Raw genomic sequence first — 17,932 nt, 5'->3', positions numbered from 1 at the left:
CTGTCCGCAATAGGCTGAGAGAGGCTGGACTGAGGGCTTGTTGTAAGGCAGGTCCTCACCAGACATCACCCGCAACAACGTCACCTATGGGCACAAACCCACCGTCGCTGGACCAGACAGGACTGGCAAAAAGTGCTCTTCACTGACGAGTTGCGGTTTTGTCTCACCAGGGGTGCTGGTCAGATTGGCATTTATCGTCGTAGGAATGAGCGTTACACCGAGGCCTGTACTCTGGAGCTATTTTTATTCCTCCGCCAGTTTTGATCCTTTATATTGGGCAGACAGACCAGTTCCCTACCTCCTCCATTTTTGGGGTAACGCTGTAATCAATTGGTTGTACTCTTGGATTGAGCAGACCTTCCCGTACAATTCTGATAACTCTACCATTCCAATTTACAATATCACTGTTGGGGCTCGGGGGCAGTATTGAGACATTTTGAAAAAAATATGTGCCCATTTTTAACTGCCTCCTACACCAACTCAGAAGCTAGGATATGCATATTATTAACACATTCGGATAGAAAACACTCTGAATTTTCTAAAACAGTTTGAATGGTGTCTGTAAGTATAACAAAACTCATAATGCAGGCAAAAACCTGTGAAAAATAGATTAAAAAAAATGTGAATTTTGTGACTGTACTATTTAGTGTCATTGTTTTATAGATACCATAGTGAGAAAGGATTCATTTCGCAACACCTACGGCTTCCACTAGATGTCAACGATCTTTATAAAGTTGTTTGAAGCGTCTATGATAAACAGAGAGCAAATTAGAATCCAAGGAATTTGACATGTCATCACTTCATTTTTTTGCGCCTGCGCATAAATCTGAGAAACGTGAGTTTGTCATCATTTTTTATCTAGACATAGGATAGGTTGTGTGAAAATATTACTGATGTTTAACGTTAAAAATGGACCAAAAGATTAATGCTAAACAACATTTGACATGTTTGAACGAACATAAATAGATTATTTACTAGGTTTTTTTAGCTTTTCGGCGTGATTTTACCAGCCCCCCAACCACGTTTTGTGGGAGCATAATGAACGCTAAGTACTTGGTGTTATTTGGACATAAATTATGAACTTTGTCAAAAGAAACCACATTTGTTCCGGACCTGGAATGCCTTCCGGACCTGGGATCCTGCCTTCTGATGGAGATAATCAAAGGTAAGGGGGTATTTACAATGTTATTATCGATTTTAGATGATGCTAACTGTATAGCATAGCCTGTTGTTCTTAGCATAGCACCCCGTTTATTGCAAAATGTGATTTCCCAGTAAAGTTATTTTGAGATCTGGCCATTCGGTAGCAATTACGAGATGATAATATATTATTCTTTGAATGACAATATTATAATTTACCAATGTTGTCGAATAGTAATTTTGTTATGTTCACCGGAAGCATTTCAGAGAAGAAAAAAATCTGAATTTCACGCTACTGTAAAATGCTGTTTTTGGATATAAATATGAACTTGATGGAACAAAAAATGCATGTATTGTATAACATAATGTCCTAGGAGTGTCATCTGATGGAGATTGACAAAGGTTAGTGCATAATTCTAGCTGGTTTCTGCTTTTGGTGACGCCTGACCTTGAATTGAAAATGGATGTTTGTACTTTTGTGGCTATGTACTGTCCTAACATAATCTAACTTTATGCTTTTGCCGTAAAGCCTCTGAAAATCGAACAATGTGGTTAGATTAAGGAGATGTTTATCTTTTAAATTGTGTAAAATAGTTGATTGTTTGACAAATTGAAATTATTAGATTTTTGATGTTTTGAATTTCCAGCCTTGTTAGCAATCCCGACTCGGGGTTCATTGCTAACCTGTAGCCCCAACAGGTTAAAAACAAAATACCCTTTTCAAACATCTTTCCCATAAATACAGGTATTTTATCAACCAGCACATTTGAGTTCAGCCATAATATTTGTTGTGCATTGTTGTTTGACATGAAAATGAATGAATTATTGACAGGGTAGGAACCAAAGTGTTGGTCAATGTTTCCAGGGGACCGTAAATGAGATATTTTGTTAACCTATGTAGCTAGCTAACATATGTTTCACCTATTCTTCTCTGATTTAACATATTGTTGCGCAAACAATATGCTTATCTAGGCCTACACCAGCACTGGTACCAGGCTGTATTATCTTTATACATTTGTTCTGACTCTTAGTACATTTAGCAAGCTAGCTAGCCAGCTAACTAGCAATTAGCATTAGCAGCTAAAAATATATATTTTAGTCCAAATGGCTAAGAAAATACAAACTAGCAGATAGTGTATCTTACTGTCTGCAAACTACTATTAGTTTGTGTAATTATAGAACACATGGAAAGCAGCATAGTTTTCACCAACATCTTGTTCCGTCTATCTGACCCATGCAGACTGCCGAGTGAACGGCAAGAAAGTGTTCATGACTCCGTGGTCGAACAACTGATGTCTCCTTGTGTGACAGGGGGCAGGGCTTTGTGTTTGGAAGTGGCATGCAGCAGGAGGGAGAAAGACGACTCAAGTAGCCACCCGAGTAAACTATAAAAATGGACATTATACCTGCCTGAGTTGCATATCACATTTAACTAACCAAATATTGAAATACTGTTATAGATTGTAAAGTAAAACCCCAAACCGGTCCATGCATCAATACCCGTATATAGTAAAATGTGGTATACCACCCAGTTAGTTTGGGGTACAGTCAGTAAATAGGAAAGTTAGCGTTGCGGGTACTGACCTCATTGATGCTGACCTCTGCCTCCACGTACTGCAGGCCCTTCTGGATGATGGAGATGAGGGCAGCAGGGGGAACCAGGGCTCCGTTGATATTGGACTGGCTGATGTGGCTTTCTATGCCAAAGGTGAAAGCCGAATGGGAGAAGCCTGGCAGAAGGATGTAGCGAGAGGAAGGGGAAAATGAGTTGCACACCACTGTCCTTCAAATCACCACACCACTGCATCACTAAGTTTACATTCACCTTGCAGAGTTTACACTCAGCGTGCAAAACTGGTTGAAATGATGTCATAATAATGTAATTTCAACCAATGTCTGGTTGTAATAAACATTTCAACTGGCTTTGCCCGCTGGGCAGCACTCAGTTAACTTCATCGGGGTAAAGGGCAGTATTTTGACATCCGGATGAAAAGCGTGCCCGGAGAAAACTGCCTGCTTCTCAGGCTCAGAAGGTAGGATATGCATATTATTAGTAGATTTGGATTGAAAACACTCTGAAGTTTCTAAAACTGTTTGAATGATGTCTGAGTATAACAGAACTCATATGGCAGGAAAAAACTTGAGAAAAATCCAACCAGGAAGTGGGAAATCTGAGGCTTGTAGTTTTTAAGTATTGCCTATCTAAAACACAGTGACTTAGGGTTCTTTTTGCACTTCCTAAGGCTTCCACTAGATGTGAACAGTCTTTAGAAAGTTGTTTGAGGCTTCTATGGTGCAGAGAGCGAACAAAGGAAGTTGGAAGTTGTTGACTCAGGAAAGGACATGAGTTCATTGGCGCGGGTTCACGTGTGTTCCATTACATTTTTCAAGACATTGGAATCGTCCAGTTGGAATATTGTTGAAGTTTTATGTTAAAAAGGCCCTAAAGATTGATGCTATACATCGTTTGACATGTTTCTACGAACGTAAATGTGCTTTCCCCTGTTTATCTATAATTCTATGAATAATATTTTACCAACGTTTATGATGAGTATTTCTATAAATTGATGTGCTCATTCACCGGAAGTTGTTGAAGTAAAAACATTTCTGAACATTACGGGCCAATGTAAAATGGGGTTTTTGGATATGAATTAAAGGTTGACCGATTAATCGGAATGGCCGATTAATTAGGGCCGATTTCAAGTTTTCATAACAAATCGGTGGCCACCGATTTGCAGAAAATATATATATATATATATATAGTTGACTTGCCTAGCAAAAAAAAAAAAAAAATATATATATATATATATATATATATATATATATATATTTTTTTTTTTTTTTTGCTAGGCAAGTCAGTTAAGAACACATTCTTATTTTCAATGACGGCCTAGGAACGGTGGGTTAACTGCCTTGTTCAGGGGCAGAAAGACAGATTTTTACCTTGTCAGCTTGGGGATTCAATCTTGCAACCTTACGGTTAACTAGTTCAACGATCTAACCACCTGCTTCACATTGCAGTCCACGAGGATCCTGCCTGTTACGTGAATGCAGTAAGAAGCCAAGGTAAGTTGCTAGCTAGCATTAAACTTATCTTATAAAAAACAAACAATCAATCAATCATAATCACTAGTTCACTACACATGGTTGATGATATTACTAGTTTATCTAGCCTGTCCTGCGTTTCATATAATCGATGCGGTGCGCATTCACGAAGAAAGTTGCTCCAACTTGTACCTAACCATATATATCAATGTCTTTCTTAAAATCAATACACAAGTATAGATTTTTAAACCTGCATATTTAGTTAATATTGCCTGCTAACATGAATTTCTTTTAAAATCAATACACCGAAGTATATATTTTTAAACCTGCATATTTAGCTAAAAGAAATCCAGGTTAGCAAGCAATATTAAACAGGTGAAATTGTGTCAGTTCTCTTGCGTTCATTGCACGCAGTCAGGGTATATGCAACAGTTTGGGCCCCCTGGCTCGTTGCGAACTAATTTGCCAGACTTTTATGTAATTATGACATAACATTGAAGGTTGTGCAATGTAACAGGAATATTTAGACTTATGGATGCCACCCGTTAGATAAAATACGGAACGGTTCCGTATTTCACTGAAAGAATAAAACTTGATAGTTTCCGGATTCGACCATATTAACCTGTCAAGGTATAGGGGGCAGTATTTTCAATTTCGGATGAAAAGCGTGCCCAGAGTAAACGGCCTAATACTCGGGCCCAGAGTCAAATATTTGCAAATTATTAGTAGATTTGGATAGAAACTCTAAAGTTTCCAAAACTGTTTGAATGATGTCTGTGAGTATAACAGAACTCATATGGCAGGCAAAAACCTGAGAAAAATACAACCAGGAAATTAAAATCTGGTTCCTGTAGTTTTTTCAAGTCCCTGCATATCGAACACACAATGAGTTAGGGTTCATTTTGCACTTCCTAAGGCTTCCACTAGATGTCAATAGTCTTTAGAAAGTTGTTTGAGGTGTCTATGATGAACAGAGACCGAACAAGAAGGCTGGGAAGTTGGTGACCCAAGGAAGGACAATCAGTTCATTGGCGCGCATTCACGCGAGAGTTAGCTGTGTTCCAAAACGTTTTTCAAGACACTGGAATCGTGCGGTTGGAATATTATTGAAGTTCTGATTGAAAGAGGCCCTAAAGATTGATGCTATACAACGTTTGACATGTTTGAACGAACGTAAATATAACTTTTTTTGACTTTGTCGTGACATTTTCCTTGTACGTCCTACATTTTGAGTAGCTTACTGAACGCGCAAACAACATGGAGTTATTTGGACATAAATTATGAACTTTATCAAACAAAACAACATTTATTGTGGATCTGGGATTCCTGAAAATGCCTTCTGATGAAGATTATTAAAGGTAAGTGAATATTTATAATGCTATTTATGCATTTAGATGACTCCAAATTGGCGGCTATCTGTAATTGCCTGATGTATTTTTCTGAGCGCAGTACTCGGATTATTGCAAAGTGTGCTTTCCCAGTAAAGTTATTTTGAAATCTGTCAATGCTGTTGCATTCAGGAGATGTTAAGCTATAATTCTTTGAATAACAGTTTAATATTTTATCAACGTTTATGACGAATATTTTTGTAGATTGTTGTGCTGATTCACCGAAAGTTTTGGGGGAAATACATTTTCTAAACGTCACGCGCTAATGTAAAAATTGGGTTTTTGGATATAAATATGAACTTGATAGAACAAAAAAATGCATGTATTGTCTAACAATGTCCTAGGAGTGTCATCTGATGAAGATTGTCAAAGGTTAGTGCATAATTTTAGCTGGTTTTCTGCTTTTGGTGACGCTTGTCCTTGCATTGAAAATGGCTGTGTGTAATGTTCTGTCTATGTACTGTCCTAACATAATCTAACTTTATGCTTTCGCCGTAAAGCCTTTTTAAAATCGGACAACGTGGTTGGATTAAGGAGATGTTTATCTATGAAATGGTGTAAAATAGTTGTATGTTTGAGAAATTTTAATTATGACATTGTTGTTTTCGAATTTGGCGCTCTGATTTTTCACTGGCTACATGGTGGGTGGGACGCTGACATCCTACTAGCCTCAAAAAGTTAATGACCTAAGGCTCGTGTTTCTGTGTGTTATTATGTTATAATTAAGTCTATGATTTGATAGAGCAGTCTGACTGAGCGATGGTAGGCACCAGCAGACTCGTAAGCATTCAATCAAAACAGCACTTTATTGCGTTTTGCCAGCAGCTCTTCGCAATGCATTGCGCTGTTTATGACTTCAAGCCTATCAACTCCCAAGATTAGGCTGGTGTAACCGATGTGAAATGGCTAGCTAGTTAGCGGGTGCGCGCTAATAGCGTTTCAAACGCCACTCGCTCTGAGACTTGGAGTAGTTGTTTCCCTTGCTCTACATGGGTAACGCTGCTTCGAGGGTGGCTGTTGTCGATGTGTTCCTGGTTCGAGCCCAGGTAGGAGCGAGGAGAGGGACGGAAGCTATACTGTTACACTGGCAAAACTAAAGTGCCTATAAGAACATCCAATAGTCAAAGGTATATGAAATACAAATCGTAGCGATAGAAATAGTCCTATAATTCCTATAATAACTACAACCTAAAACATCTTACCTGGGAATATTGAAGACTCATGTTAAAAGGAACCACCAGCTTTCATATGTTCTCATGTTCTGAGCAAGGAACTTAAACGTTAGCTTTTTTACATGGCACATAATGCACTTTTACTTTCTTCTCCAACACTTTGTTTTTGCATTATTTAAACCAAATTGAACATGTTTCATTATTTATTTGAGGCTAAATTGATTTTATTGACGTATTATATTAAGTTAAAATAAGTGTTCATTCAGTATTGTTGTAATTGTCATTATTACAAATAAATAAAAAGAAAAAAACTAAAAAGGGAGAAAAAAAATAATAAATAAATAAATCAGCCGATTAATCGGTATCGGCTTTTTCTGGTCCTCCAATAATCGGTATCGGTGTTGAAAAATCATAATCGGTCGACCTCTAATATAAATATGAACTTTATCGAGCAAAACATACATGTATTGTGTAACATGTCCTATGAGTGCCATCTGATGAAGATCAAAGGTTAGTGCTTAATTTTAGTTGTATTTCTGTTTTTTGTGATGCCTCTTCTTGCTTAGAAAATGGCTGTGTGGCTTTTCTTGTTTAGGTGGTGTCCTAACATAATCTAATGTTTTGCTTTCGCCGTAAAGCCTTCTTGAAATCGGACAATGTGGTTGGATTAAGAAATGTATCTTTAAAATGGTGTAAAATAGTTGTATGTTTGAGAAATTTGAATTATGAGATTTTGGTTGTTGGGAGTGTGTCTCGCAGGTGGGACGCTAGCGTCCCACATATCCCAGAGTAGTTAAGATTCATTTTGGGGATTATGGTAGCTGAAATGTTTGCGATATTAAGCATTTTAGATAAATTGCAGATCTGATAATGGAAAATGTATTGCTTTCCCAAATAGTTCAAAAAACTATTTTCAAAAGGGTGAGACACTTATTTCCAGAACCGACTACAACACAATGTAAATCGGAAGCTGACTCTATAACCACTCCTATCTGTCATTTTTTTTTTATCTGAGACTATAGGAAAGTCTTTGTCCTAAGGCCTGGAGGGAAGCCAAAGTAATTCCGCTACCCAAGAGTGGTAAAGCGGCCTTTACTGGTTCTAACAGCAGACCTATAAGCTTGCTGCCAGCTCTTAGCAAACTGTATGGAAAAAATTGTGTTTGACCAAATACAATGCTATTTCTCTGTAAACAAATTAACCAAAGACTTTCAGCATGCTTGTAGAGAAGGGCACTCAACATGTACTGCACTGACACAAATGACTGATGATTGGTTGAAAGAAATTGATAAGAAGATAGTGGGAGCTGTACTGTTAGATTTCAGTGCAGCCTTTGATAATATTGACCATAACTTCTTGTTGAAAAAACATGTGTTATGGCTTTTCAACCTCAGTTCTGAATCCACGATTTGGCAATCTAATAGAACTCAAAAGGGTTTTCTTTAATGGAAGCTTCTCTAATGTCAAACATATAACGTGTGGTGTACCGCAGGGCAGCTCTCTAGGCCCTCTACTCTTTTCTATTTTTAACCAATGACTGCCACTGGCATTAAACAAAGCATGTGTGTCCATGTATGCTGATGATTCAACCATATACGCATCAGCAACCACAGCTAATGAGGTCACTGAAACCCTTAACAAAGAATGACAGTGTTTTAGAATGGGTGGCCAGTAATAAACTAGTCCTGAACATCTCTAAAACTAAGAGCATTGTATTTGGTACAATTCATTCCTTAAGTGCTATACCACAGCTGAATCTGGTAATGAATGGTGTGGGTGTTGAAGAAGTTAAGGAGACTAAATTACTTGGCGTTACCTTACATTGTAAACTGTCATGGTCAAAACATATAGATTGAATGGTTGCAAAGACGGGGAGAGGTCTGGCAGTAATAAAGACAGTTTACAAACTGCTGCATATACCCTGACACTGTTTGCAAGAGAAGTGACACATTTTCCCTAGTTAAAAGAAATTCATGTTAGCAGGCAATATTAACCTGTTATGGCTAGGGGGCAGTATTTTCACGGCTGGATAAAAAACCATACCCGATTTAATCTGGTTACTACTCCTGCCCAGTAACTAGAATATGCATATAATTATTGGCTTTGGATAGAAAACACTCCAAAGTTTCTAAAACTGTTTGAATGGTGTCTGTGAGTATAACAGAACTCAAATGGCAGGTCAAAACCTGAGAGATTCCTTTACAGGAAGTGGCCTGTCTGACCATTTCTTGAACTTCTTTGCCATCTCTATCTTTTACAAAGGATCTCTGCTCTAACGTGACACTTCCTACGGCTTCCATGGGCGCTCAGAGCCCGGGAAAAAACATAATGTCGTCATCCCAGCCCCAGGCTGAAACACATTATCGCCTTTCTCAAGTGGCCGATCAAGGGACTGTGGGCTTAGGCGCGTGCCCTGGCCGCCCCCGTCTTTGTGATTTTTCCTCTGTTTGCCGAAAAGGAGATTCCCGGTCGGAATATTATCGCTTTTTTACGAGATAAATTGCATAAAAATTGATTTTAAACAGCGATTGACATGCTTCGAAGTACGGTAATGGAATATTTAGATTTTTTTTTGTCACGAATTGCACCATGTGCGCGACCCTGATTTACGTCTGGGACGCACGAACAAAACGCCGCTATTCGGATATAACGATGGATTATTTTGGACCAAACCAACATTTGTTATTGAAGTAGCAGTCCTGGGAGTGCATTCTGACGAAGACAACAAAAGGTAATCAAACTTTTATAATAGTAAATCTGATTTTGGTGAAGGCTAAACTTGTCGGGTGTCTAAATAGCTAGCCCGTGATGCCTGGGCTATGTACTTAGAATATTGCAAAATGTGCTTTCACCAAAAAGCTATTTTAAAATCGGACATATCGAGTGCATAGAGGAGTTCTGTATCTATGATTCTTAAAATAATTGTCATGCTTTTTGTGAACTTTTATCGTGAGTAATTTAGTAAATTGTTAGCGAATTCCCCGGAAGTTTGCGGGGGGTATGCTAGTTCTGAACGTCACATGCTAATGTAAAAAGCTGTTTTTTGATATAAATATGAACTTCATTGAACAAAACATGCATGTATTGTATAACATAATGTCCTAGGTGTGTCATCTGATGAAGATCAAAGGTTAGTGCTGCATTTAGCTGTCTTCTGGGTTTTTGTGACATTATATGCTAGCTTGAAAAATGGGTGTCTGATTATTTCTGGCTTGGTACTCTGCTGACATAATCTAATGTTTTGCTTTCGCTGTAAAGCCTTTTTGAAATCGGACAGTGTGGTTAGATAAAGGAGAGTCTTGTCTTTAAAATGCTGTGAAATAGTCATATGTTTGAAAAATTGAAGTTTTTGTATTTTTGAGGAATTTGTAATTCGCGCCACGCCTATCATTGGATATTGGAGCAGGTGTTCCGCTAGCGGAACGTCTAGATGTAAGAGCTTAACTAAATATGCAGGTTTAAAAATATATACTTGTGTATTAATTTTAAGAAAGGCATTGATGTTTATGGTTGGAGCAACGTGTACCTAAGCGATTATATGCAACGCAGGACAGGCTAAATAAACTACTAATATCATCAACCATGTGTAGTTAACTAGTGAATATGATTGATTGATTGATTGATTTTTATAAGATAAGTTTAATGCTAGCTAGCAACTTACCTTGGCTTCTTACTGCATTCGCGTAACAGGCAGGCTCCTCGTGGAGTGCAATGTAAAGCAGGTGGTTAGAGCGTTGGACTAGTTAACGTTAGGTTACAAGATTGAATCCCTGAGCTGACAAGGTAAAAATCTGTCGTTCTGCCCCTGAACAAGGCAGTTAACCCACCGTTCCTAGGCCGTCATTGAAAATAAGAATGTGTTCTTAACTGACTTGCCTAGTTAAATAAAAACATTTAAAAAAAAAAAAAAGTAATGTTTTTTTTTTAAATAATAATAATTTTACAAAATAATAATAATTAAAAAAGTAAAAAATCTAAATAAATAATAAAAATAAAAAATTGGCATCCAAAAATACCGATTTCCAAACTTATGAAAACTTGAAATCGGCCCTAATTAACCGGCCATTCCGATTAATCGGTCGACCTCTAGTAGATATACAGTGCATTCAGAAAGTACTCAGACCCCTTCCCCCTTTTGTTAAGTTACAGCCTTATTTTGAAGTGGATTAAATAAAAACATTTCCTCATCAAATCGCCACACAATACCCCATAATGACAAAGTGAAAACAGTTCTTGACATTTTTGCAAATGTATAAAAAATGAAATAACTAATTTACATAAGTATTCAGACCCTTTGCTATGAGACTTGAAATTGAGCTCAGGTGCATCCTGTTTCCATTGATCTTCCTTTATTGGAGTCCTGTGTGGTAAATTCAATTGATTGGACATGATTTGGAAAGGTACACACCTGTCAGAGCAAAAACCAAGCCAACTTTCCATTTTTATTTTTGCAAACATTTCCAAAACACATTTTTTGCTTTGTCATTATGGGGTAGTTTGTAGATTGATGAGGATTTTTTTTAAATCCATTTTGGAATAACGCTATATAACGTAACAAAATGTTATATAAAGTCAAGGAGTCTGAATACTTTCCGAAGGCACTGTAGATCAGATGTGGGTCTTACCTGACTCTTGCAGGTATCTGTACACCAGGAAGTTGACCTCATCACTGCTAATGCTCATTTTTAATCCTGGTGGTCAAACCATGGGGTCAGCGAAGGGAATGGGAGCCTAGAAAGAAAGAAAGAAAGAAAGAAAGAAAGAAAGAAAGAAAGAAAGAAAGAAAGAAAGAAAGAAAGAAAGAAAGAAAGAAAGAAAGAAAGAAAGAAAGAAAGAAAGAGAAGAAAGAAAGAAAGAAAGAAAGAAAGAAAGAAAGAAAGAAAGAAAGAAAGAAAGAAAGAAAGAAAGAAAGAAAGAAAGAAAGAAGAAAGAAAGAGAAAGAAAGAAAGAAAGAAAGAAAGAAAGAAAGAAAGAAAAGAAAGAAAGAAAGAAAGAAAGAAAGAAAGAAAGAAAGAAAGAAGAGAGAAAGAGAGAGAGAAGAGAAGAAAGAAAGAAAGAAAGAAAGAAAGAAAGAAAGAAAGAAAGGAGAGAGAAAGAGGAGAGAGAAAGAGAGAGAGAGAAAGAGAGAGAGAAAGAAGAGAGAGAAAGAAAGAAAGAAAGAAAGGAGAGAGAAAGAGAGAGAGAAAGGAGAGAGAAAAGAGAGAGAGAAAGAGAGAGAGAAAGAGAGAGAAAGAGAGAGAGAAAGAGAAAGAGAGAGAGACACACGCACAGTTACAACACAGCCTGACAAAATATGAATGCTGGCCAGCTTGTGTTATACTCAGATACTTATTAACAGATTAAAACAGACACTTCAAATGAACCCAGTGCCTTCGTCATGGTTGAACATTTGGACGCTTGCCGATGGGCTTCAGCTTACCACTACACTGATTAGTGACTAGGCATCTAGTTGGAACTGAGCTTGCTTTTGAACTTGGGAGTCTTGGCGAGTGGCAACATTTACAATCTAGACTACATGTTGAAAGTCAATGATAGTAGATCCATGCAAATACCCTGAGTCAATTCCCAAGTCAATAAAACAAGGTGTAAAATGACATGAACTCACAACGCAGAGTTCCACACTAACATTTACCCCTGGTGGCACTGGTGCCTCTAACTGTTTCAGTTAGTGGCACCAGCCCATGATTTGGTGGCACCCCCTAAACATATTTGCAGTGTCACACATGCCTGCTTGTCAAATATCTCATCCCAAAATCATGGACATCAATATGGAGTTGGTCTCCCCTTTGCTGCTATAACAACCTCCACTCTTCTGGGAAGGCTTTCCACTAGATGTTGGAACATTGTTGCAGGGACTTGCTTCCATTAGTGAGGTTGGGCACCGATGTTGAGCGCTTAGACCTGGTTCGCAGTCGGCGTTCCAATTCATCCCAACGGTGTTCGAAGGGGTTGAGGTCAGGGCTCTGTGCAGGCCAGTCAAAGTCTTCCACACCGATCTTCACAAAACATTTCTGTATGGACATCGCATTTCGCAAGGGGGCAATGTCAAGTTGAAACTGGAAAGGGCATTCCGCAAACTGTTGCCACAAAGTTGGAAACAAATTTCGACACTAGAATATTAGACGACACACAGGCGATTTTGAAAACGAGAAATAGCTTTTTAGGGGCAGTCTCTCTATTTAATAGCGACACTAGTTGCTACCAAAGTTGTGTTTTTTCCCCCCATTGTATTTTGAAATATTATACAACAGGGCTGGGAAATGCCATTGACCTGACGACACAATATTATCACGATACCGATACGATATGTATTGCGATTCTCACGATTCTATATGTATTGTGATTCGATACTGCGATCTGATTCTCCAAACATATTGCTCATTATGTCTGCTGCAGACAAGAGAGCATGAGAAAAATTAGTTTCTGTCACGGAAATAAAAGTGCTGAAAACATGGCTCACTATTTAAAAAGACGGAGAACAAGCTATAGGGTGTAAAATACCGGCGTTTTGGCACTAGTACAGCTGACTAGCGTTAGCTAATATCTAAAACCGATACTTTGACTCCTCCAAGTATCAATATAATGGTGTCCAAAAATAATGTTGTGATATGTAACTAGCGTTATTTTCCCCCCATCACCATTATACAATCATGAGGGGGGACAGAGGCTTGCACATTACAACAGCAAGCCCCAGCTAAACAGGCAGGCACAGCAGCAGGGCAGACACTTACAGGAATCATGAGGATAATGCACTTTACTGTTGAACAAATTAATGGTTTTATCTGCCCCAAAATTTGAATGTTTTGATTGAGGTGACAAAGTAGAATGTGCAGGTTGCACCATTGCGACCAATTTAAAAATGTTTACTTGCACAGCTAAGTCAAAGGGTCACAAAATGTGACAAAATGGTCTCAGTCTGTAGCCCTGCCAACAGATGACATAACTCCACTATGTAACACCATATCAAATGGGCACACCTTTTGATCCCTTACCTTGCCTGACCTACTTTGGGGCAAATTCGTAACACTCTGGTTACGGCCAAAGTTATCATCATCAATTGGCAGTACAATCATGGAGGTAAATTCCATCCTGGCCCTCAGGCAAGGCACCAGTTTCCATTCATTACCCCCACAACTGGAAATAATTACTGAGCCCTCCTTAAGAGGGCAGGCTGATTCATGTAGACAAAACCACTGGGGGAAAGGAAACGGGGGGGTTAGGAATAACATCCCGCATAGTTTGTATCCCTGAGATGCGTATTTATTCAAGTGAGCCACACACTGTTTAAACAGGGCGTGGAAATAAACAGGGACGTGTAGGATGGCTGGATAGGAACTTCTAGCACTTCATCATGCTAGCCCACTGAAAAGTACACACAGAACAGAAATGAGGATATCTAATGGTAATCAAATCAAGAGAGCCTTGGACTCTGGAGAATGCGATGCACTTCACGACGCACAGACAATCATGACAATGATGGGAATGGGATCGTGTTACAATATGTGGCATTAGTCACGGGTACAGCTGATGGGTTTGGTTGTACATTCGGGATAACACACAGGAGACACCCATAGTTGGTCCTATTCACATTGACTATGAGGGGTGAGGTCGCTGAGAAACAAGCGGTGTGTCTACATTTCAAGATATACAGTTGAAGTCGGATGTTTACATACAGCTTAGCCAAATATATTTCAACTCAGTTTTTCACAATTCCTGACATTTAATCCTAGTAAAAATTCCCTTTCTCTGGTCAGTTAGGATCACCACTTTATTTTAAGAACATGAAATGTCAGAATAATAGAGAGTGATTTATTTCAGCTTTTATTTCTTTCATCACATTCCCAGTGGATCAAAAGTTTACATACCAAATACTAATTGAGTGTAGCATTGCCTTTAAATTGTTTAACTTGGGTCAAACCTTCCACAAGCTTCTCACAATAACTTGGGTGAATTTTGGCCCTTTCCTCCTGACAGAGCTGGTGTAATTGAGTCAGGTTTGTAGGCCTCCTTGCTCGGACACGCTTTTTCAATTCTGCCCATACATTTTCTATAGGATGAGGTCAGGGCTTTGTGATGGCCACTCCAATACCTTGACTTTGTTGTCCTTAAGCAATTTTGCCACAACTTTGGAAGTATGCTTGGGGTCATTGTCCATTTGGAAGACCCATTTGCGACTAAGCTTGAACTTCCTGACTGATGTCTTGAGATGTTGCTTCAATATATTTACATAATTTTCTTTCCTCATGATGCCATCTAGTTTGTGAAGTGCACCTGTCCCTCCTGCAGCAAAGCACCCCTACAACATGATGCTGCCACCCCTGTGCTTCACGGTTGGGATGGTGTTCTTCGGCTTGCAAGCCTCCCCTTTTTCCTCCAAACATAACGATGGTCATTACAGCCAAACAGTTCTATTTCTGTTTTATCAGACCAGAGGACATTTCTCCAAAAAGTACGACCTTTGTTCCCATGTGCAGTTGCAAACCGTAGTCTGGATTTTTTATGGCCGTTTTGGAGCAGTGGCTTCTTCCTTGCTGAGTGGCCTTTCAGGTTATGTCGATATAGGACTCGTTTTACTGTGGATATTGAAACTTTTGTACCCGTTTCCTCCAGCATCTTCACAAGGTCTTTTGATGTTGTTGAGGGATTGATTTGCACTTTTCACACCAAAGTACATTCATCTCTAGGAGACAGAACGCGTCTCCTTCCTGATCGGTATGACGGCTGCGTGGTCCCATGGTGTTCATACTGGCATACTATTGTTTGTACAGATGAACGTGGTATCTTCAGATGTTTGGAAATTGCTCCCAAAGATGAACCAGACTTGTGAAGGTCTACAATTTTTTTATCTGCGGCCTTGTCTGATTTCTTTCGATTTTCCAATGATGTCAAGCAAAAGGGCACTGGGTTTGAAGGTAGGCCTTGAAATACATCCACAGGTAGACCTCCAACTGACTCAAATTATGTCAATTAGCCTATCAGAAGCTTCTAAAGCAATGACATCATTTTCTGGAATTTTACAAGCTGTTTAAAGGCACAGTCAACTTCTGACCCACTGGAATTGTGATACAGTGAATTATAAATGAAATAATCTGTCTGTAAACGGTTGTTGGATTACTTGTGTCATGCACAAAGTATATGTCCTAACCGACTTGTCAAAACTAGTTTGTTAACCTGTTAGGGCTAGGGGGCAGTATTTACACCGCCGGATAAAAAACGTACCCGATTTAATCTGGTTACCACTCCTACCCAGTAACTAGAATATGCATATACTTATTACATATGGATAGAAAACACCCTAAAGTTTCTAAAACTGTTTGAATGGTGTCTGTGAGTATAACAGAACTCATTTGGCAGGCAAAAAACTGAGAAGGTTTCATGCAGGAAGTGGCCTGTCTGACAAGGTGTCGTTCTTCTTGTCTCTGTTTATTGAAGAGTGAGGATCTTAGCTGTCCCGTGACACTTCCTACGGCTGCCATAGGGTCTCAGAAGGCGGTAAAAAGCTGAATCGTGGCTTTGCAGGCTCTGGCTGAAAAAAAGTAGCGCGTTTGGGTAGTGGCTGGTTACAGTACTGTGAGACTCAGGCTCGTGCCCGCGTCGACCGAAAGCTTTGTTTACTTTCCTCTGTTTAGCTAAATGGACATTCCCGGTCGGAATATTATCGCTTTTTTACGAGAAAAATGGCATAAAATTGGATTTTAAACAGCGGTTGACATGCTTCGAAGTACGGTAATGGAATATTTAGAATTTTTTTGTCACGAATTGCGCCATGCGCGCGACCCTGATTTACCATTTCAGATAGTGTCTGGGACGCACGAACAAAACGCCGCTATTCGGATATAACGATGGATTATTTTGGACCAAACCAACATTTGTTACTGAAGTAGCAGTCCTGGGAGTGCATTCTGACGAAGACACCAAAAGGTAATCAAACTTTTATAATAGTAAACCTGATATTGGTGAGTGCTAAACTTGCCGGGTGTCTAAATAGCTAGCCCGTGATGCCTGGGCTATGTACTTAGAATATTGCAAAATGTGCTTTCACCAAAAAGCTATTTTAAAATCGGACATATCGAGTGCATAGAGGAGGTCTGTATCTATAATTCTTAAAATAATTGTTATGCTTTTTGTGAACGTTTATCGTGAGTAATTTAATAAATTGTTAGTGAATTCGCCGGAAGTTTGCTAGTTCTGAACGTCACATGCTAATGTAAAAAGCTGTTTTTTGATATAAAATATGAACTTGATTGAACAAAACATGCATGTATTGTATAACATAATGTCCTAGGGTTGTCATCTGATGAAGATCATCAAAGGTTAGTGCTGCATTTAGCTGTCTTCTGGGTTTTTGTGACATTATATGCTAGCTTGAAAAATGGGTGTCTGATTATTTCTGGCTGGGTACTCTGCTGACATAATCTAATGTTTTGCTTTCGTTGTAAAGCCTTTTTGAAATCGGACAGTGTGGTTAGATTAACGAGAGTCTTGTCTTTAAATAGCTGTAAAATAGTCATATGTTTGAGAAATTGAAGTAATAGCATTTCAAAGGTTTTGAAAATCGCGCCACAGGATTCAACTGGCTGTTACGTAGGTGGGACGAATTTGTCCCACCTAGCCCAGAGAGGTTAACAAGAAATTTGTGGAGTGGTTGAAAAACGAGTTTTAAAAGACTCCAACCTAACTTCCGACTTCAACTGTAGATCCTGAGAAATAAATCTAAAAAGTGTATTTTATTTTTTCACATACATAATACACAACAGGTGTATGTTATATGCCGAGTACACTGCTCTTCTCGTGTCCCATACCAATAACAGGCAGGGTACCGTTCCTTGATTCCACACCTCTCTCCTCGCCACCTCCTCAAAATGCATTGGAAAGACAAATTGAGAAAGAGCCAGGGTGTCATTCTAACTTCTAGCTGCTGAAAAACACCATCCCTCTGGCCAGGATTAGTGAGGTTAAGCCAGACTATAGCCTGGATCCTCCTTGGCCTTTTTTAAATTTTTATATGTAACCTTTATTTAACCAAGTCAGTTAACAAATTCTTATTTACAATGACGGGGGCTGGGATTAAAAATAACATTACAAATATATAAATATAGGACAACACACATCACGACAAGAGGCAACACTACATAAAGAGAGACCTAATACAACAACATAGCATGGCAGCAACACATGACAACACAG

The 17,932-nt window shown here is 38.8% G+C and overlaps 1 protein-coding gene across 3 annotated transcripts in view; it reads right to left on the bottom strand.

The window, feature by feature from the left end:
• Window positions 1-17,932, bottom strand: part of LOC106568749 (F-box-like/WD repeat-containing protein TBL1XR1) — a 45,480-nt gene that overhangs the window by 22,017 nt on the left and 5,531 nt on the right. For all 3 annotated transcript variants that reach the window (XM_014139370.3, XM_014139369.3, XM_014139371.3), the window contains exons 3-4: window positions 11,371-11,476; window positions 2,725-2,870 (exon numbers count right to left, since the gene is read on the bottom strand). In XM_014139370.3, the coding sequence (XP_013994845.2) occupies window positions 2,725-2,870; window positions 11,371-11,428 (204 nt within the window). In that variant the 5' untranslated portion in view covers window positions 11,429-11,476. The remainder of the gene's footprint in view (window positions 1-2,724; window positions 2,871-11,370; window positions 11,477-17,932) is intronic.

This window comes from Salmo salar, chromosome 14 (assembly GCF_965601325.2).
Source record: "Salmo salar chromosome 14, fSalSal1, whole genome shotgun sequence".
In the NCBI taxonomy this organism is placed as follows: Eukaryota; Metazoa; Chordata; class Actinopteri; order Salmoniformes; family Salmonidae; genus Salmo; species Salmo salar.
This window is presented reverse-complemented; position numbering and strand designations above follow the sequence as displayed.